General features: G+C 63.6%; 2 protein-coding genes across 4 annotated transcripts; both read left to right on the top strand.

The window, feature by feature from the left end:
• Positions 1–9,290: 9,290 nt before the first annotated feature.
• Positions 9,291–15,682, top strand: XPNPEP2 (X-prolyl aminopeptidase 2). Its single transcript, XM_057375016.1, has 21 exons — positions 9,291–9,506; positions 10,271–10,335; positions 10,424–10,534; positions 10,612–10,675; positions 10,850–10,954; positions 11,093–11,179; positions 11,272–11,418; positions 11,504–11,605; positions 11,725–11,806; positions 12,194–12,389; positions 12,520–12,609; positions 12,711–12,820; positions 12,911–12,988; positions 13,078–13,149; positions 13,253–13,313; positions 13,765–13,834; positions 13,958–14,062; positions 14,539–14,598; positions 14,762–14,838; positions 14,955–15,053; positions 15,345–15,682. Exons 1-21 carry the CDS (start codon positions 9,461–9,463, stop codon positions 15,549–15,551), a joined length of 2,034 nt encoding a protein of 677 aa, XP_057230999.1. The 5' UTR covers positions 9,291–9,460; the 3' UTR covers positions 15,552–15,682.
• Positions 15,683–16,249: 567 nt separating this feature from the next.
• Positions 16,250–21,185, top strand: SASH3 (SAM and SH3 domain containing 3). 3 transcript variants are annotated; one of them, XM_057375018.1, is made up of 8 exons: positions 16,250–16,528; positions 18,746–18,838; positions 19,054–19,203; positions 19,281–19,425; positions 19,499–19,647; positions 19,776–19,982; positions 20,215–20,365; positions 20,444–21,185. In XM_057375018.1, the coding sequence occupies exons 1-8, from the start codon at positions 16,475–16,477 to the stop codon at positions 20,608–20,610; spliced, it is 1,116 nt and encodes a 371-aa protein (XP_057231001.1). In that variant the 5' UTR covers positions 16,250–16,474; the 3' UTR covers positions 20,611–21,185. The 3 variants fall into 3 exon arrangements, with proteins under 3 accessions (XP_057231001.1, XP_057231002.1, XP_057231000.1); XM_057375019.1 differs by having other exon boundaries at positions 19,278–19,425; positions 20,447–21,185; XM_057375017.1 differs by having other exon boundaries at positions 16,251–16,528; positions 19,278–19,425.
• Positions 21,186–21,191: the final 6 nt, after the last annotated feature.

The raw sequence follows: 21,191 nt of genomic DNA, 5'->3' as shown, positions 1-21,191 counted from the left end.
CCCCGTGCCTGCTGCTCGTGTCCCTGTCCCCAGTGCTGCCCCGTGCCCACTGCTCGTGTCCTTGTCCCCAGTGCTGCCCGTGCCTGCTGCCTGCTATGCCCTAGCTCCCTGTTGTAGTACAGGGGCTCTGGCACTGCCATGGCCCACGGGGCACGGGGAGCACGGCCGAGCTCAGCAGTTCCCACCTGCCTACGGGCAGCAGGCCAAGCCAGGAAGAGCCAGAGATTCCTTAGGTCTCCCGGCCTAGAAGCCTTTTCCTCCTTCCAGGCTGGCCACAGCCCAGCCGGGAGGTCCTCCCTGGCCTCCGCCTTCCAGGCTGGTGCAGCAGGGCAGGGGTCAGGGCTCAGCTGTGCAGCCCCTGGCTGCAGCCCAAGCACTTGGGGCTGAGCRATGCTTGGGGGATGTGGGACATTGCTGCCTCACTGGCATGGCCACTGCAGTCACTCTGGGGGTCTACTGGGCCCACTTGCTGCCTGCACCCTGGCAGGGATCCCACCAAAGCTCTTGGGCAAGGTCCTGGCTGCTGCATCTGGGGAGGCAAAGCGTCAGCACTGAGTGCAGGGGGAGAGCCCTCCCAGTTCAAACCGATAGCAGCAGCACCGTAGGCTGGCCATGGAGGAGCAATAACCCCCAGCATCCCAGAGCTGCAGCTTGGGGCAGCTGGAGGGGCTGGGGTCAGGGCACCATGTCTGGCCCCACTCCAGCTCTGAGAGGCTGCTGGGGCTGGAAAACTGGGCATGAGGGCCAAGGCAGGACTGGGCAGTGAGTGGGCAACCTTTGCCCACCCACCCAGACCATCATGGGTGCACCAGCAGTGGCTTCTGGGCACTTGTGGGGTAGCTGGTGGCAGAGCAGGGTGGYAGTGGCTCGTGGGCTGGCCGTGAAGCAGGGTGGGGGTGGCAGGGGCTCTCAGGGCAACTGGCAGTGGCGATGTGGAGCAGCAGTGACGTGCAGGAGCGTACTGGCACGTGGCTGGGCAGCGCATCCCTCCTGCTCCTGGYGGATGAGGTAATGGAGGCCAGCTGGGCCCCAGCGATTCCCCAGTCCCGGCTCGCAGCCCGCAGCTGCAGCCCTTCCGCTCCTCCATGGCCCCTTAACTCCCTCCCCGCCGGTGCTGCCTACCCTCAGCCCTGCCCCCCGGGACGTCCCCCTGGGCAGCCCACTGTGAGCAGTGAGGGGTTTGGAGGCCCTGCATAGCCACTGCATCTCTCAGGGGTCCCAGACATGCCTGGGGGTGTCTTCTCCCTGGGGCCCCCCTCCCTTTGCAGGATACAGCCTCTCCTTCCCACCCGCAGGATCCTACAGGGACTCTCCATCCCATGAGCCTTGACCCCCTGTGTACCCACACGGGTCCTACTCGCACCCAGCCCCATGGGGTGGGGGCACCAGGACTGGGGATGCAAGGATGGGGACATGGAGAAGAGGAATGCCAAGGACACCAGAGGCAGGGACACCAGAGGTGGCAGTGGCTGGAATGCTAGGGACAGGGATACCCATGATGAGGATGGCAGGTACCCAACAGTCACAGCTGCCCCTGTGTGCAGGGCTGTGGGGTGACTGCCCAGGACTGGTGGGGTCAGGCTGGGGCAAAGGGACRGTCCAGCAGCCACTGGGACTGTCCAACAACAGCAGAGTCACACAGAACCAGTGAGAGCTGTGTCCAGGGCTGGGCCACTGCCCTGCAGCACGGGGGTGGCTCCCAGTCCTGCACCAGGCAGGCACTGGCTAGTGGCAGAGGTGGCTCCTGCAGCCTCCCCTGGATCCCTGCACATCCTACAGGCCTCATCCTCCTCCCACCAGGGCCCGCCCAGGCCCAAACCCTCCTCCCAAAAATAAACCTCAGAAGGCTAAAAGTAGGACTCTCAGAGGAGCACTCGCATTCGGGGCCTTTGTTCCAAGGGTCCCGTAGCCCCTCTCCCGTCACTGCCCAGCTGGGCCCAGCATCCCTGTGCCCTTCCAGCATCCCCTCTATCCCCCAGCTTCTCTGACCTGTGTTCTCCCATTCTCCTTGCCAGTTCCACAGGCTCAGCAAATGGCTTCACTCCTTGCTTAGCACCTGCTCTGCCACCAGTGGGCTGGGGAAGGGGCTGCCATGGCCCCAGCCATGACTCACAGTGCCCATGGACAGCTCCAGGAGGGAGCAGAGGGACCTGGGATCCCTCCCCACCAGCAGGAGAGCAACCTCTATCTGCCCTTCCAGAAATCAGCATTTACTGAGTTAATAATCATAACTCTTTATTATAAAGATGTATTTACAAGGAWTAAATCTTTACAGGCACAGGAGATGATCAACAGGGTCCAGCTCAGAGCCAGAGCCCCTCCTTTGAGATATGGCAGAGCCTGACAGAGCCCCCCATACCACCCTGCTGCTGCTGTCCCACAGGATGAAGCAGAGGGGCCCAGGGTCCCCCAGTGTGTCCTACGTGGGCAATGCCCGCCATGGGGGTGCCCAGGAGGTGGGTCTGCCAGCAGGAAAGGGACATCACACTCACTGTGAGGACAGCTCACCCAGGGTGTGGGATGAGCACCATGGGAATAAATAGACTCGGGACAAGCTGTGTGCTCCCCCCTGGTGCAGGGGTGATGGACAGGGCTGGGACAGGACCCCAAGGGAGCTCACAGACCCCTGAGGAGACGCTGCTCCACCTGACAAAAGTGCTTTGCGCAAAGCAAAAGCTTTGTGGTCCCGGTGAGCCGATGGCCAGGGCAGCCCTTCTTCCACCGGGACAGGGCATCGTGGCAGCCCCGGCCCCTCTGCAGGCATCTCCTTCCAGCTGTGAGGAGGGGYAGGAGGCACCCAGCATGCCAGACACGGCACCGGGGCCACCAGGAACGACCGCCGGGAGAAGGTGGGGCCAGCCGAGGGCTCGCGTGGGGACCCCATGCTCAGGGCTGGAGGATGAGTGGAGCAGGCGAGGACACGGCGCGGGCGATGGAAGCCGTGTCCACGGAAGGCGGCTGGTAGCCCTGCGACGAGAGCAAGCCCGAGCACATGTGAGTTCCCTCCCGGCACCGTCACACGTTTKCCCGCGCTCCCCGTGCCCCGCTGCATCTCACCTGGCTCAGAAGGGCATAGGGCCCTTGTGGGACAGCCGGGGCCGGGGCCGCCGGTACTTGCGCCAGCCCCGCGGCCGCTGCGCGATCCCACGCCGAGCGCCCCGCGGCCGCACCAGCCTTCGGGCGAGGCCGCCCTGTGCATCCTTCCCGTCCGGCGCCTGCCCCAGTGGCCCTGAGGACATCAGAAACAGCGTTAGCCAGGTGTCCCCCGCGCGGGACAGGGACAATAATGCCATGGGGCTGCCTGGCCCTGGRCCGGCCGGTTTACTGGATTGTCCCCAACAAGAGCCATCGCTGCCAAGTGCTTCCTGGGCCGGGACGGCCCGGCCACCTGTGCCAAGCATGGCCACTTCGTGCGGCCACGGCCACCGGCATCACCGTGTGGCATGGGGCTGCCCAGCCTCCGCCTTCGSCCCCAGCCCCCCCACAGCCCCCCTTCTCTGTGCCACCGAGACCCTCGGCCCTTCACACTGTCCCCGCATCCCAGGAGTGCCAGGCGGTGCTCCCAGCAGCGGTGCCATTTTCCCGGGGCCCTGGAATGTCTGGATGGGATGCTCTGGCTCCTGTGCAGTGGTCCTGCTCCCCTGAGCGCCGGGCGGGGATACTCCAGTCCCAGCTCTGATCCTGCTCCCCCGGGCGTCTSTTTGGTCCCAGCTCCGCCAGTCCCMCACCCTCGCGGGGCCGGYTGGCAGCCGGGGCCGGGGCCGAGTCCCGCGTGGTTCCCGCTGCAGGACCCGGCGATGCGCGGGGCTGTCACCGCGGACGTTCCCGCTCCCGCTCTGCACGGGGACCAGAGAGTTTTCGGCTCCATAGAAGGCGCTTTGTCCTTCCCCAGCCTAACGGCAGCGGATCCCGCTGGTACGGGCGGCGGTGTCCGTCCCGCTGCGGCCCCTAACCCGCGGCCACCCCGGCGCGGTCCCCGCGGTCCCCTCTTTCCTCACTCCCTCCCTTCATCCCCCGCTGCCGGCCCGGGGGTCCCCGCTCTCACCGGGGGCGGCCAGAACGAGCCCAAGCAGCAGCAGCAGCAGCAGCAGCGGGGCCAGGAGCCGGCGCGGCGCGGCCATGGCGGGGGGCGGCAGGGGGCGGCGGGGGCGACCGCCGGGGGAGCCGCATTTGTAGGCGGTGAGAGCCCGGCCCGGCCCCGCCGCCGCCCGTCATCTGGCCCCCGAGATGGGGGGGAGGTGTCCGCCCCCGCCCCGCCCCGTCCCGCCCCGCCGTCGGAACACCCCCACGGGTTTCCCCCGTTCCGAGTTTGCTGCCTGATCCCCTCCCGGCACATCCTCCGGGGGATTCCCCACCACAGCCTCCTCATCGCATCCCCAGTGCTCTGAGACCACCCCAGCTTGTCCGGAGACCTCCCCAACTAGCCCGAATCTGGGACCCACTCCCAGCCTGGCCGCGTCTTCTGTGCCCAGCTTGGCCCGGGATCCCCCAGCCAAGCTGCCTCTGGGACCCCAGAACCCAGAATGGCCCGGGACCCCCCATTCAGACTGACTTTGGAACCCACGCATTCAGCCTGGTCCAGGACCCCCACCCAGAATGTCCCCCAGACCCCAACACTGCTGCCAGCCTGGCCCAAGGACCCCTGCACAGCCTGGATCCAGGATGTCTCCTTCCATCCTGGTCCTGGGACCCCCTCCCAGCCTGACCCTCAGATCCTGGGACTCTCCACTTCCCCTGGCACCCAACGGGGCAGGGGGCTCTCCTGCCCCACSCACAGTCCCCTCCAGCCTTCTGTTCTGCCCCACAAGCCAGGCAGGGTGTGCAGAGGGGTCAGTGTGCGGTGAACTGCCCACAGTCCCCATTCCAGAGGAGAGGAGGGAGAGAAATTGGGAATCACTTCGAGCCCAGAAGGAAAGTAGAGGTGGGGGAAGGGGTTAAGGTTTAGGTTTTTTTTTTTTTCTCATTACCCTGCTCCGATTTGATTGGTGATAAATTCATAAAAGGGGAGATTTTGATCAGATATGAGGAAGAAATTCTTGGCTGTGATGGGATGAGACCCTGGCACTGGCTACCCAGAGAAGCTGTGGCTGCCCCTGGATCCCTGGAAGTGTCCAAGGCCAGGTTGGATGGGGCTTGGAGCAACCTGGGACAGTGGAAGGTGTCCCTGACCATGGCAGGAGATTGGAACATGATGGGCTTTAAGGTACTTTTCAAACCAAGCCGYTCCATTATTCCATGATTTGATGGAATTCAATTAATTTCCTCAAAGTGAGTCTACTTTGCCCATGCCAATACCTGGTAAGTGACATCCCAGTCCTTATCTTRATCTGGTACCATGTCACAGCCCCACAGGTCTCTGTGGTACACAAGAGGAGCACATCCCCTGAACCTGTTCCAGTCCTGTTGGCTGCAGCCCCTGACCCCAGCCAGGTTCTCCTGCAGCCTCTGCTTTTGGCGCAATGCAGGCTCAGCACTCCCCAATGGTGCTGTGAACTCCCCAACGTGGGGGGGGGAGGGGGACCCTACCACAGGGGAAGCCAGGAGCTGGACTCTCATCCCTGTAGCCCAGCTGCCGAGCTCTGTGGGGCGGTGGGGACCCCCAGCCCATCCCCTGGGCAGTCATCATCGGATACACCCTGCCCGCCGGGGCATCCTCGGGCATCCTGGCAGCATCCCGCTGCCACCGCTGGCTTTCGCATTCCTGCGCCCGCACACCCTCCCCGCGTCCTGTTTGCCGGGCGCGTCACCCCGGCCTGAGTCACCCTGCGGCCTCTGCAGGTGACGGAAGGCCAACAATAGCCCACAAAAGGAGGATGTCCCCCCAAAGCCTTCCTCCGGCTCGTCTTCGAGGAAACCTCCCGCGGGAGGGACGGGCCCCACCGGACGCACGGCGGCCAAGGAGCTTCGTCCTGTTGACGCTGGCTCGGAGCGACATGCGGCCCTGGGGGAGCCCAGGGACGGCCCGTGCCACCCCCCATGCGGGGCGAGGAGGAGAAGGAGGATGCCATTGAGGATGATGGAATCGGGGGTGGCACTGGGCATGATGCCAGAGTGGAGTTCAAAGGGTGGGATAAAAGGGGAGGACCGTCCTGGCCGTGTGGAACCCCCTGGGAATGGGGTGCGGCCGTGGGGTGAGGGGCGCTGCCCCCGGTCTCGGCAGGAACCAGGCAGGGAGGACGAAGCATCATTAACACATGTCGCTAATGAAMAGGATGGCAGCAGAGTGCTGCCTGACTGTCCCCACGGCACCGCATCGCATCCTTGGGAAGCTGCCGCAACAATCCCAGCAGCTTTGGTGTCCCCCTTGCACCTGTGCCTGTCCTGCCCCTTCCTGGGGTCCTCTCAGAAGGGGGGACCAGCGGGTGAYGCCAGACGCGGGCAGCCTGAGGGCATTCGTGACATGGACACTCCAGTGCTCAACCGGAGGGACCGAGTGGCGAGGGGAGCAGCCGGCTCTGCTGCTGCCGGAGCTGGGGGCTGGTTAGGGACAGGACACAGGACAGTGGGACACGGCACAGGGGCGGCGGCTCCACGGCGCAGTCCTGGTGCCACCTCGTGGTGAGCAGGGTCCCAGTGCCACAGCTGGACAGTCGGAGCGAGGTCATGGCGGTGGAGCGGTGACACTGCTGGACAGGGGAGGCATGGACACACTRGACAGTGCGGGGACACAGCTGGACAGTCCCTGGTGGGGACACAGCTGGACAGTCGGCACAGTGGCACAGTCAGACAGTTCAGTGACACAGCTGGACAGTCCCTGGTGGGGACACAGCTGGACAGTCGGCACAGTGGCACAGTCAGACAGTTCAGTGACACAGCTGGACAGTCAGTGCAGTGGCACAGTCAGACAGTTCAGTGACACAGCTGGACAGTCCCTGGTGGGGACACAGCTGGACAGTCGGCACAGTGGCACAGTCAGATAGTTCAGTGACACAGCTGGACAGTCAGTGCAGTGACACAGCCGACCAGTCACTGCAGGGTTAGGATGGGTGGACAGCTGTCTGTGCAAGGGGCCATGAAGTGCCGCTGGGAGGAGGCAGAAGCTCAGGGGGTTTGTGGTCACCACCAGACCCAGCTTTGCCAGGCCTTGAGGCYGAGCCTGTGAGAGCTGTAGTGCAGGGACCCCAGGCCCAGGAAGATGGGGTCGCACTCCAAAGATCTTCATGGGCTGTGATGAGCAGTGATCCTGCAGGGAGTGCTCTGGGAAGCCTAGGCAGGGAGGTGAGTCTGTGGGGACAAATTTCTTGGCAGGGTCCGTTGCAGCAAATCAAGGTGGGGTGGTTTTAAATTAAAGAGGATTGGTGTGGGTTAGACAGAGGGAGGACATACTTCCCTGTGAGGGTGGGGAGGCCCTGGCACAGGCGCCCAGAGGAGGTGTCACTGACCCATCCCTGGAAGTTTCCAAAGCCAGGCTAGAAGGGGCTTGGTGCAAACTGGTCTAGGGGAAGGTGTCCCTGCCCATGGCAGGGCGGCAGAACTAGGGGATCTCTAATGTCCTTTCCAACCCAAACCAGTCTRTGACTCCATGACTTGTCTTGGGTGGGGACACACATTCACCCSTGAAGATCTGTGTCCATGCCAAGGAGGGACACCTGCAATGCCTGTGGCAGCAGATCTKCCCCTCTTGCAGTCTTTCTCTCTGCAACCAGAGTTATTAAAGCCGCTGGAGGAAGTACCTGTGCAATCACAGTGACAGGCCTCAGGGTCAAGGCTCCTTAGGACGAAGATAACATGGTTTTGGCAAGGCAGATGCACGGAGGCACGGARCTGATGGGCCTGGCGGGACAAAGGGCACATCCCAGCAGGATCCTCCCATGGAGCACAGATCCCTGGCCAGCTTCAGCAGTGGCTGCTTGGCCTGGGCAGTGGACAGGGGCTGGTGCCACCTGCATGGCTCAGCCATCACCCTCCTCTTCCTCCACACGTGTCTCTGCCTACATAGGCCACATCCTATGCCAGTGGCTCCAGCCTGACCCACCAAGCACTCCAGATTCATGGTCCCTGTTACCCTTGTATCTGCAGGACCACATGCTCCCATCAGCACTGAGGTCACCTCTCAAGGCCTTGTGTGAATTCCTGCCCCCCAGAAACCCTCCCCCTGGACCAAGCTGGGCTCAGACATCCTGCTCTGTGTCTCACAAGCTTCGTGCCCTTTCCATGTCATTGCACAAGTGAAAAACTGGGATGTGGCACCACGGCCCCATCCCTCTGTGCTCCTTCCAGACTCTGTCTCTGTCRTGTGGGTCTGTGCTGCTCCATGGCCAGAGCTGGACAGAGCAGGAGGAGCAGCAGTGTGTCTGTCCCTGCTCCTGCAGTCCATGGCAGATGTTGGCCACCCATGGCAGATGCTRGGTGCTCATACTGGATGTTGTTTGAACCCCAGCCAGGGAGAGGTCTCCCTCAGACCAGGGAAAGCCAGAGCAGTCAAGSCTTTCCCCTCCCCAGAGCACTCAGGGGTTTTCCTGCACCACCACCTCCATACCCTACAACCATCTGGAGGTCACAACAACTGGTACTGCGCGATCCCTGCTCCTCTCCCCTTCTGGGACCTCAGGCCTTCCCTGGGGACACTGTCTCCTCCCCACCCACTGCTGGATGCTCCATGTCCCTTGCCAAAGGGGTGCAGAGATTTGGGTTGAGAGTGGGCTGGGYGCTGATGTGGTGCTCAGTGCTATCCACATTTCCCCTGGAGTAAGAATAGTGCTGGCGCAGGATCAGTGGCCCCGTTACTGCAGCTGCAGTGGAAAAACAGCCACACCAAAAAATGAGGGGCCCAGCCATGGCTGGGGGATACAGCACTGTGTGTTCCTGTCACCCAGTCAGCTGCAGGAGCCACAGACAGGGGTGGGTGTCCCCGGTGCTCTGGGTGTCCCCACTGGCCCCCAGCCCTGCTCAGCAGGAGGAGGGACATTGTGCCCTGCTGACAGCTGTAATGGGTGGTACCGGTGATGAGGCTCCACAGCCTCAGTCTGTCAGCCCCAGCCTCAGGGGGCTAGGGTGGGGACTGCACTGTGCCAGGGGGATGCTGTGCTTGGCTCCATGTCCTGTGGAGAAGGAGGGATGGCTCAGGGGGCTGACTGGCTTGGGGGGGCATCTGGCCCTCACCCCAGAGACCCCATGTCAGCTCTCCATGGCRCTGGAACACAGGGGTTCCCCAGGGTGCAAAGCCTTTGCCTGACTTAACCTGGGCCATCGGGCTGTGCCAGACTCAGTTGGCACCCTYCCACCTCTGCTCCTGCAGGATCTTTGGACTTTGTACTGATTTTGCTGTTTGCTTTTATTTAGCAGCAGAATTCACTTTCCAAAGGACAACAAACCCTGCTCCCCACTCCCTGTATCTGCTGGGGCCTTGTCCCTCCCATCCCGCATCCCTCTGCCCCTGGGGCAAAGGCACAGGAGGAGGGACCTGTCACACACAGTGTCCCCTTGGCGCCCCATCTCGCTGGGCACAGCCAGAGCAGCCATGTGTCCCCCACTCTGGATGGCAGCCTGGGTACTCCTGCTCCACGGTATGGCAGAGGGCGGGCTGGGTGTTGAAGGAGGACAGCATGTCTGGGACCACCAGGAGGCAGATACAGAAAGCGTGGGGTACGCCAGCCACAGCTCCGGGTGAAGTGGGGGTGGGTCCTTGCCAGGATAGGAGCCAGGCTGTTGCTCGGGGTTCGYCCTGCCCAGCTGGCCCGGGGATGCGCCCAGAGCAGGTGACAGGTAAGGAGCAGCCCTCAGGGTGCAGACACCAGCTACTCAAGGTCCTTCAGACTGAGGATGATCCCATCCTGCATTGTCCCACGGACCCAAGCTGTGTGCCCTTGGCCCAAGGTGAGGAGCCAGGTGCCAGCTGGTGATGGAGAGCTCAGGGAGTGGTGGTGGCACCCTGTGCCAAGCAGCCCTGGGGGGAGGCCAGGTCCAGCCGGACACGGCCCGGCTGTTGGCCAGCTCTTCTTGCAGCCCCAGACAGGCTGGGATGCTCCAGCCAGGCTCCTGCCAGCCCCTCCCTGCTTCCAGGCATGGCGGGCACCAGCTGCCCCCCGTGACGATCCTACCATGGGCACTGGGAGATTTACTTCCTCTTGAACCCAGGGATGACGCTGCCTTTCACAGAGTTTCTGGGGCTAAAAACTGGGTTTTGCAAAAAGCCCCGAAGCTGGGCTGGCTGGTGTTTGGGGTTGGGGACGACGGTCACAGCTTCCTGGCAAGGTTCCGGGCTGGAGCAGGGGGCCAGCAGGAGCCCCGGGCTGCAGCCTGAGACTCCCGGGTGTCGCCGCGCCCACAGGCTGTGCTGCAGGGCAGGCTCCTTCCCCCAGGAATGACATCCGGGATTGCACCGCGGACCCACCGGTGAGCCCCTCCTTGCTCCCCTTCCCTGTTCCTGAGACCCCCTGCATGGGATCCCTCCCAGTCCCAGCACGTATCTCTGTGCCACCAGTACCTGCCACCGACGGCCACCAACACGACGGAGCGTCTGGCGGCGCTGCGGGGCGCCATGCGGACCCACGGCGCCCACGCCTACATTGTGCCCTCCACAGATGCCCACATGGTAAGGCAGCAGCTTTCCCCCGCTGCGCTCCCCGCCGGCGCCCACGGCCGCCTCTCACGGCTCCATCCCCACTCCAGAGCGAGTACATCTCCGAGCGGGACGCCCGGCTGGGCTGGCTCACTGGTTTCACCGGCTCTTCAGGTGAGGGCACCCCCCAAACACGCMTGTTGCTGCTCGGAGGGCTGTCACCTCCCTGCTGGCCCTCGTTCCTGGGGATCCACGCGCATGGCGTAGATCCCTGAGAGCCTCTGGAGGTCACTGCCAGCTGCAGGGAGAGAGAAATAGGTGACCCCTGAGCCCCCACTCCTGTTGCAGGCACCGTTGTGGTGACGCAGGACAAGGCTGCCCTGTGGACAGACAGCCGCTACTGGACCCAGGCGGAGCGGGAACTGGACTGCAACTGGGAGCTGCAGAGGACAAGTCAGTGTGGGCAGGATGGGGGCTGCCGGGTGTCCCCGCTCCCAGGACCCTCCGAGCCCCTGCTACAGCCTCCTGTGGGCTCAGCGCGGGGCTGGGATGCAGTGCAAACTCGCAGCGCCACTCCGCTCTCTCGTGCAGCCTCCATCGAGTCCATCGGGATGTGGATCCTGAAGGCGGTTCCTGTAGGGGGGAACGTCAGCTTGGACCCCTTCCTCTTCTCCATCGGTAGGGCTGGCTGGCACCGGCGGTCACCCTGCCCACGGGAGGGCAGCCTCTGGGGGTGGATTTASCCTGACCTGCGGACTGCTCGCCCCCAGGCACCTGGAACAGCTACAGCCGGGCTCTGCACGGCTCCGGCCGGACCCTGCTCCCCCTCGAGACCAACCTTGTGGATCAGGCGTGGGGTGACCACAGACCCCTTCCCTCCTCCAGTGAGATCTACAGCCTCCCAGCAGAGTTCACAGGTCTGACCGCAGCCTCCCTCAGTTTCCGGGTGACCTGGGCCCACGGTGGTCCCTGCACTGAGCCARTCACTGTCCGGACTCGCAGGGAGCAGCTGGCAGGAGAAGGTGGCTGGGATCCGGCAGCGGATGGAGCAACACGTGAGGCATCCCACRGCCGTGCTGCTGTCGGGGCTGGAGGAGACGGCCTGTGAGTACCCACGTGCCGCGGCGGTGCCAGGACAGGCGCCGTGGGCTCAAGCCCTCGGGGAGGGAGGGCAGTGGCAATGACAGTGGCAGCGGCACGCACGGAGGTCTCGTTCCTGGCAGGGCTCTTCAACCTCCGCGGAGATGACATCCCCTACAACCCCGTCTTCTATTCCTACGCYCTCCTGACCAACACTACCATAAGGTGCGCAGCGCGTCCCTGTGGGCACGGGGCACGTGGCGGGCTCACCACCCACCCCTTCCACCCTTCCTTGCCTGAGCCAGCCCCCATGGAACCGCCCTCTCAGCCCCATTGCCCCCGTCCCCAGAGTCACCACATCCTGCCATGCCCAGCCCCACTGACTGTCCSTCTGAGCTGCACATCTTCCCCAATCTATCTCCCCGCTTCCAACCCCCACCAGGGCACAGCACAGTCCCTTCCCTCACAGCCTGAGCTCCTCCCATTCCCAGCTCAGCATCCTCTCTGAGCGCCCCAGGTCCCTCCTCAGCAGGCGTGGCCGGGCTTGGGGGGACCAAAGGCAGCCAAGTGACCCCCACGTCTTGTGCCYGCCCTATGCCGCTTCCTCCCCAGCCTGTTCGTGGAGGGCTCCCGGCTCTCGGCGGCGGCGCGGGAGTCGCTGCGCTCGGGCTGCCCGGGGCCGCTGTGCGTGGARCTGCAGGGCTACGAGCAGGTGAGCGCCCATCTGCGCCGCTACGCCCAGGGCAACGTCACCGTGTGGCTGGGCACCGAGTACACCACCTACGGCCTCTACAGAGTCATCCCCCAGGTGGGCACCAAGCCTGGCACGGGGCACGTGTGTCCTGTAGGCTCGGGGATGGCCCCGTGTCACCGCATTGTGGCCGGCCCTGGAGCCTGAGGGGACGGACMGCTGTGCCACCTCCCGCCTTCCCTCACAGGAGAAGCTGCTGGAGGAGAACTACTCGCCTGTCATGATGGCCAAGGCTGTGAAAAACGCCCACGAGCAGGAGCTGCTGCGAGCCGCCCACGTAAGGGCTGCTTCCTGCCCACAGTCCCCCTGCAGAATGGCAGAGGGACCAGAGGAAGTGGGGTGCTGATGCATCCTCCCGGTGCCACTGCACACCCCCAGGTCCGGGATGCGGTGGCCGTCATCCAGTACCTGCTGTGGCTGGAGAAGACAGTCCCACAGGGACAGGTGGACGAGTTTTCAGGGGCTCAGCACATCGACGCACTTCGCTGGTCAGTGCTGCCTCCCAGGCCTGCCCTGCTCAGCCAAGGGCAGCCCAGGACCCCCAGCACCTCCTTCCTCTTCCTGCTCCTGCCTTCCAGGGCCCAGGAGCACAGCCGTGGGCCCAGCTTCCAGTCCATCTCGGCCAGTGGGCTCAATGCGGCGCTGGCCCACTACAGGTATGGCTGAGGCAGCGGTGGGTGGTGGGCAGAGGGCAGTGGGCAATGGGCAGCTGGGYGAGGGCTCTGACCCCCCCCTCCCCTTGCAGCCCCTCCAACGGGAGCAGCCGGACACTGTCTGCAAGAGAGATGTACCTCTTTGATACCGGAGGGCAATATCTGTGCGTAGCTTTGAACAGAGACCCCTGCCACAACCCCACATCCAGGGWCCCCCAAAGCCAGCACTGGGGCTGCTTCACCCCCCTTCATGTCCCTCCTTTGCAGGGACGGGACAACAGACATCACTCGGACAGTGCACTGGGGAGAGCCCACCCCATTCCAGAAGGTACCACCCCCTCCCACATCAGCCAACATCCCCCTGCATTGCTCAGCACCCCCTTCACTGCCCAGCACCCCCTGTGCTGCCCAGTAGCCCCTGCACTGCCTCGGACACCCCTGTGCTGCCCAGCACCCCCCGCACTGCCCAGGACACCCCTGCACTGCCCAGGACATCCCACACTGCCCAGGACACCCCTGCACTGCCCAGGACATCCCACACTGCCCAGGACATCCCACACTGCCCAGGACACCCCACACTGCCCAGGACATCCCACACTGCCCAGCACCCCCCGCACTGCCCAGGACACCCCTGCACTGCCTCGGACACCCCTGCGCTTCCCAGGACACCCCACACTGCCCAGCACTCCCTGTAGCTCTCAGCAGCATGGTCCTGGCCAGGGCTGGATGTATGGGGTGGGTGTCCAGGCACCACATGCTCACCCCACGGTGCCCCACAGGAAGCCTACACCCGTGTGCTGATGGGCAATATCGATCTCTCCTGCCTCATCTTCCCATCCAACACAGCAGGTGGGTGCCAAACCTGGCACTGGGCAGYCTGGCCCTGCACAGGAYRTCTGGCACAGGGAGCAGGAGGGCGGGGGGTGGGGCCCACAGGCTCATTAGCCCCCATCCCACCTCTTCATTCCTCAGGGAGAACGGTGGAGTCTTTCGCCCGCCGGGCACTCTGGGATGTTGGACTCAACTATGGTCATGGGACTGGCCACGGCATCGGCAACTTCCTCTCAGTCCACGAGTGTAGGTGGCACCAACACCAGTGCTGGGCATGTGGGCTGAGCTGCGGGGACAGGGATGAGGACAGGAGCTCACTATAGCCATCTCATCCCCCAGGAGGGCCTCTCTAGGGGGTGGGGCAATTCCTACTTGCAGTGTCTTTGCCAGGGTGGCCCCATGATCCTTGCTGAGGTGGTCCCATGGTCCTTACTGGGATAATCCAATCAATGGTCCTTGTTGGGATGCCTCACAGTCTTTGCCAGGGTGGTCCCATGGTCCTTACTGGTACAATCACCTTTACTGGGATGATTCTTTTCATCCTTGGTCCTTGTCATGGTGGCCCCATAGTCCTTGCCTTGGTGGCTCTGTTTTCTGTGCCTGGGTGTCTTTATGTTGGCCCCGTGGTTCTCTCCAGGGTGGCAGCCTTGTTCTTGCTGGGGTGTCCCCACAGCCCACACCATCCCCAAGAGGTCTCTCTAACCCACCCCATGTTCCTGCAGGGCCTGTRGGCTTCCAGTCCAACAATGTGCCACTGGGGGCCGGCATGTTCACTTCCATTGGTACGTCCCAGCACCCTTGTTGGCACCCTGGCTGACAGCCTTGGGCACAGGGATGGGGTGTCAGCTTTCAATCCCACTCAGAGTGATCACTGAGGTGATCACTGGAGTGATCTGAGGAAGCCTCTGGGTTTGGGGGCTCACCAGGCATTTTTCCATCCCCCAGAGCCTGGGTATTACCAGGATGGCGAGTTTGGGATCCGCATTGAAGACGTTGCCCTTGTGGTGAAGGCGCAGACTGAGGTAGGGTGATGGGTGGGGTGGCAGGGGTGACATGGGTGGCACAGTGTGGGGGCCTGCATCGAGTGGGGGCAACTCCAAGGTGGTTGGGGACACCCAGTGACACCTCTCTATGGCAGCACCAGAGTGGGGAGGAGCCTTTTCTGACCTTCGAGGTGGTGTCCCTGGTGCCCTATGACCGGAACCTCATCGACCTCAGCCTCCTGTCCCCACAGCAGGTATGGGGGTGTGCCYAGGGTGGGGAGCAGAGCAGGAATGTGAGGTCAGCATGTGCAGCTGCGGCACAGGGGGCCTGGAGGTGGATGCAGTATGAAATCAGGACCATGCCATGAGGCTGGGGTGGGCAAATGAGGACAGAGCAAGGATGGATGAGTGGATGAAGAGGGGCAATGAGCTCCAAGTGGTCAGGATGTGAGGCAGCTTGACAGGGAGAGCCGAGGGGCGGGGGAGGGGGCAGCATCCAGGCCACCCCTCCCACAGTGRTGGATCCCCGTGGTGCCTGGCTGCAGATCCGGTACCTGAACTCCTACTACGAGAGGATCCGAGCGCTCGTGGGGCCGGAGCTGCGGCGGCAGCGGCTGGAGGAGGAGTACGGCTGGCTGCAGGAGAACACCGAGCCGTTCCCGGTGAGCGGCGCTGCGATGGCCACCGCCGCCGCGGGCACASTGGCCCTCGCCTCGCTGCTCTCGGTGCTGCTCAGCGGGCTGGGGGCCTGACCCCGCACATCCCCTCCCACCATGGCCGGGTCTTCCCCCGCGCTCACTTCCTTCCTTTTTTTGTTGTGTTGTTTGCTCGTTTGTGATTAAACATGAGCAAGGCGGGCCCTGCTGTGCCCTGCCGAGCACGATGTGCTGCGTTCTGCCTCACCAGCGGGTGTAGGGCTGGCATCCGAGTCCCAAACCCCACTCCTGGGACCCTGTTTGTCCCACCTGTCAAGCCCTGAGGCGGCCAAGCCAATGTCGACAGTGAGGAGATGGGTTTGAGCAGATTGTAATTCTGGGGCAGAAGATGGAAGATTTGGAGTGAGAAGGTGCAGGGCAGCCAGCCCAGTCAGGGATGTCCCCGCGGCTGCCAGCAGCATGAGCATGTCCCGCCTGGGTGTGCCGCCGAGCCGGGAGGACCTGCGGATACAGGGGACATCCCAGACCAAGTGTCACACAGAGGGCTTGGCTATCCCGTCCCAACAGGATGAGCAGGCACGGGGGTGGTCACGACAGAGGGGTTGGGGACTGTCACCCTTCGCATGGGGGAACACACGATGCTCATCTGCAGATGGCCAAGGGGCAGCATCACCAAGGGGCGGCGGCACTGCCAGGGGAAGGTAGGGCATGGGCAGCATCACCGAGGGGCAGCACGGCCGAGGGGTAGCGGCGTGGCCCAGAGGTGTCAGGGCGCAGAGGTGTCAGGGCGCAGGCACCGTCCCCACCCAGGGGCCCCGGGCAGGGCAGGAGCTCGGTGGAGGGTTTCCTTCCTCCTGTCCCAGCCCGCGCTTCGCCAGCCACCCCGAGCACGGCTGCAAACGCCTCTCATGTGACCGGCAGCTTCCTGTGCGCTGCCGGCTCGGTGCCGGTGCTGCGGGACGGGACGGGACGCGCTCGGCGCTGCCGCTCGCTGTGCCCTCGCCATCCGCCCCAGCGCCATGCTGCGCCGCAAGCCTTCCAACGCCGGSGACAAGGAGCCGGGACACAGGAAGGTGAGTTCTGGATGGGTGAGTTCTGGCGGCATCCCGGTGTCCTCAGCACTGCAAATGCCCTGGCACATCCAGAGCTGTCCAAGCCTGGGCTGCCATGGGGTGCTGAGCAGGAGGGCTGGTGCCGGGGCGCTGGGGCAGAGCGCTGGGGGCTGGGACAGCGTGGCAGCAGCCCGGCCACGAGCTCATCTCTGCTGCCACCAGCCACTGTGACTTTGCCAGTGCACGGTCCTGGGCTTGTCCAGCTCCCACCCTGGCTCGCACCCTGTTGAGATGGGCGGCCGGGATGCGCAGCTCCCGGGATCAGCACGGGTGCCAGCTGGGGTGCCGGTGGGACCCGTGGGGCTCTGCTGGGGGAGGCTGTGCCTCCTGCCCCACCGCCTCGCCAGGCGTGGGCGGCCACCCGTCATTTCCTGGGGGCCCTCGCTGTGCTGGCGGGGGAGCAGCTCCCDGCCCGTTTGCACAGCAAGGTGCTGCGGTCGCGGCTGCAGCTCCATCACGTGCGTCAGCCGCTTCCTCTGGCAGCGCTGCTCCGACATGGCAGCCACAGCAGCCACAGCTGCTAGGACCACGGCCTCTCGAGAGCCTTCTGCAGGGCAGGGCCATGTGCCACCCCGTTTGGAGGCTGAAGTCACCAGTGGGGACAAAAAACAGCTCCTCATTCCCTGCCGAGTCTCGCACCAGCTGGCACTTCAGTTCTTGCCAAGCTTTGCTGGGCTGCCATCAGCTTCAGCAAGTCACCACGGGGAGCAGGGGCAGTGCCCGGTGGCAGGGTCCTGCCCACAACAGGCACACACCCGTGCCATGGCAGCTCCTTCGTGCTGGCAATCTCCCGCGGGAAATCTGGGTGAACTCCTCCTTGCTGCTCTAGGATGGCACATCCAGCTGGGCCAGTCCCAGTGGGCATCCCCCTGCCCTTGCCCAGCCACAGCCACTCTCACTTCCCCCTCCCTGCCGTGCTCCAGGAGAGCTACCCTGACTCACATCCCACTGTCAGGCTCCCTGTGGCTCCTCCAGCCCCAGGGCAGCAGCTTTCCCAGCTCCAGAGCTCTTTCATCTCAGCAGTGAAATCACTGGGGGGTTAAATGGATCTGGTGGGTTCAGGGCACTGGGGTGGGAGCAGGGCAAAAGCCAGCATCTCCTCTGCACAGGTGCACCTGAAGCTGGCCCTGCCACATAAAGCCACAAAGGGGGTGCWGCTGAGCATCCCACCGTGAGCCAGCCTTCTGCAAAGAATGGCAAAACAAAGTGCTCAAGGATGCACAGTGGAGCAGATCAAGGGCCAGGCTGTGCAGGGCCTTGGGCACCACAGGAACTGACAGAGGTGCTTGAGAACGGAAATCCCTGGCTGTGGTGGCAGCAGAGCAAGCACTGTGGTATGTGCTCTGAGGGCCTCAAGGGTGCTGGTGGTGGCAGCCAAGCTTGCCATGCCCCAATGTGCGAGCAGGCTGGCGCTGGCATCCAGGGATGAGGGACATCTGGGACCACATGGCTGTGCTGACACCAAGAACACTCCCAGCATGGGGAAACCCTTCCCGCGTGAGACAGATACCCCAGGATAAGGAGAGAGAAGGCAGGGAGGGGGCACAGGAAAGACTGAAAGGGGYAGGGATGGAAAGATGCACCAGGACTGAGATCCAAAACCAGCTGTGATGGCTTAGGCATGGAGGTGGCACCAAGCCAGCTGCTGATACTGGGGGTGTGCTCTCTGGGCTTCAGCGTGACAGCCACAGGTGGAAAACATGGAAAACTTTCAGTCCTGGAGCTGACACTGTGAGTGGCAGCAGGGGCATGGCTGCTGTGGTGCTCCCAGCCCTTCACTGCCTGCCCACCTGTGCTGAGAGGAGCTGTGGCACTGCAGAGCCCTGTGTCCCCTCATATCCTGACCCCTGTGCCAGGGTGGCAGCATGGCATAGCCTTGGGCTGCTACCAGCATGGCAGTGCCAGGTTCCACGCCAGAGAATGCCCTGGGAGTGCTGTGCCAAGCACAGGCACCAAGAGCTCCACATCCCAGTTCTGGGGAGTTCATGGCACACAGCAGCTCCTGGAAGAGGGAAGACAGGAAAGGCWGTGCCAGCAAAAAAATGCTCCCCAGCACTTGCATCACGCTGGGATGGGCAGAGCAGCCCAAAGTGAGGGGGAGGAGCTGCTGCAGGMAATGCACGAAGAAGCYCTCACACCTTTCCATCTTCCCCCTCACACCTCTATCCCTGCTCCCAGCTTTCTCTACAGCGTTCCAGCAGCTTCAAGGAYTTCAGCAAGTCCAAGGTCAGCTCCCCCGTGTCAAGCGAGGAGTTCAACCTGGAGGAGAATGTGAGTTCCCAGCATCCCCAGGGCGGCAGCACCCCTGATACATCCTGCTCCCCTGGGAACAGCCCGTTTCAGAGCTGATTTCCCAAAATTCCTGGTCTTACCAGTGGCCCACGGTGCCAGCACTGGTGGGCTGTGGGATTTCACAGCCCTGTGTGACCCTGCTGAGGCTTGCCCAGGGCGGGAGGCTCTGCCTTCACTCTCCATCCTTCTGGCAGATCCCTGAGGATGATCCCAGCAGTGCCAGCCCYGAGGATGGTGCACGGAGCAGCAGGATGAAGCTGGGCAGCAAGTGGCGGGCGGTCATCTCCCGCACCATGAACCGCAAGATGGGCAGGATGGCCGTGAGAGCACTGGCCGAGGGGAAGGTGAATGGGGATATGGGGACACAGGTGAGTGGGGGACAGGTGCCCCTTCCTTGGCCTTACGCCGGTACCCCCAGCAGGGAGAGGTGGAGGAGGAGGGGTCCCCATGCCCCCTATCCCCAGCCAGCAGCACGGAAGAGTGGAGCCATGACAAGGTGCCCCTGTCGTACCTGGAGCTGGAGGAGGAGGACGGGCGCCCAGCCCTCGGCCGCCAGCTGTCCAGCGGTGAGGCCAGTCCCAACAGAACACTGGCCCCATGTCCCCAGCTGGGCACATCCTGACCCCCTCCTCTCTGCAGGCAGTGACATTGSCAGCCCTGGYGATGCTGGGGACAGCCGTCGGCTGGAGGAGACTGTTCCAGCCTACACCGGCCCCTTCTGCGGCCGGGCCCGCGTCCACACCGACTTCACCCCCAGCCCCTATGACAAGGATTCCCTGAAGCTGCGGGTGAGCCACRGCTGCTGCGGCCTTGGAGAGGGAGGGAGGGCAGGTGGTTGGGGAATCCCATGAGGTGGAGGTGTTCCTTGGCTGTCCCCAAGCCTGAGCCCACCGCCATCCCTTACCCCTTGGCCCAGAAAGGGGACATCATTGGCATCATCGAGAAGCCGCCTATGGGCACCTGGACCGGGCTGCTCAACAACAGGGTGGGCTCCTTCAAATTCATCTACGTGGATGTGATCCCTGAGGAGACAGTCCCTGCCCGCAGGAGCCGGGGCTCCGGCCGGAACAAGCGCCTCAAGCCCAAGACTCTCCATGAGCTGCTGGAGCGCATCAACCTGCAGGTGAGGGATAGCAGCACCCAGCAAGTGCCCCGTGTGCCAGCAGTGGGACCACCCCCTCTCTGCTCTCCTTCACTCTGCCCCAATCGTGTGGGTCCCTCCACCGAGCACCCCAGGGRCACAGAGGGGACACGTGGGGCATTTCTGGGTAATGGGGGGGTAAGTGCCCACCATGGACCCACACTGAGGCCAGCACTGGGGATCAGAGCCTTGCTCACCCCTGCCCCCCACCCAGGAACACACCTCCACCCTCCTGCTGAATGGGTACCAGACCCTGGAGGACTTCAAGGAGCTGCGGGAGACCCACCTGAACGAGCTGCACATCACRGACCCCCAGCACCGCGCCAAGCTGCTGACAGCTGCTGAGCTCCTCCTGGACTATGACAGTAAGGGTCCGGGGGAGGGTGGGAAGGCCCTGGCCAGGCGCCCCAGCAGCACCTCTAATGCCACAGCACCTCTCCCAGCAGCCAGCGAGACGGAGGATGGGGACAGCTCCGAAGCCTTGCCATCGCCCTCAGAGCCCAAAGGGGACATTCCTCGGGACTCTGGCTGCTTCGAGGGATCAGAGACCCTGGATGGCAGCCGGGAGGAGGCCGAACTGGGGGCTCTCTCCATGGCAGAATCCTCCTGAGCCTGCCCGCACTGCCACTTCCTGCTCCAGCCCTAACAGTGGGGCTGGACAGGAGGGGACAGCTGCTGGTAGGGRACAGGGAAGCTCCAGCAGTGGCACCTCGGGGCCCAGCTTGGCCCCTGCAYCAGAGGCAGAGGCTGCCTGGGTATAAGGTGCCCCAGGATATTTTGCAGGCACTGCCTGGCACCGCTGCCCTGACGCAGGAACTCTGGGCACGCTGGGGCACCACGCACCTTGCCATGACACCACAGGCATGGGCTGCTTCTCCCAGGTGTGCCAACAGGCTCAGGAAGGGAGCTGGGGATGGAAGCTGTGTCTGCAGGCAACTAAAGCCTTCCCAGGACAGTGTCACTGCTCAGCATGGGCATACAGARAACCCCCTCCTCACCTGCCAGGGGGGAGAGCAAGATGCAAACAACACAGCTAAGACACCCAGGAAGTGTGAGATGGAGAGGCCTGGAAAGGCACAGGGAAGGTGGAAGAGGCAGCTGGCTTAAGGCAGCACAGACACACAGGAGCTACAGCTCAGCCATTTTCAAACCAATTAAGTTTCCTTCATTGTTTTAAAATTAAAAAAAAAA

The sequence above is a fragment of the Malurus melanocephalus genome, unplaced genomic scaffold, assembly GCF_030028575.1.
Source record: "Malurus melanocephalus ecotype Western Australia unplaced genomic scaffold, MMel_1.1 scaffold_237, whole genome shotgun sequence".
Taxonomy (NCBI): domain Eukaryota; kingdom Metazoa; phylum Chordata; class Aves; order Passeriformes; family Maluridae; genus Malurus; species Malurus melanocephalus.
The sequence above is the reverse complement of the archived record's forward strand: the minus strand, read 5'-3'. Positions and strand labels throughout refer to the sequence as shown.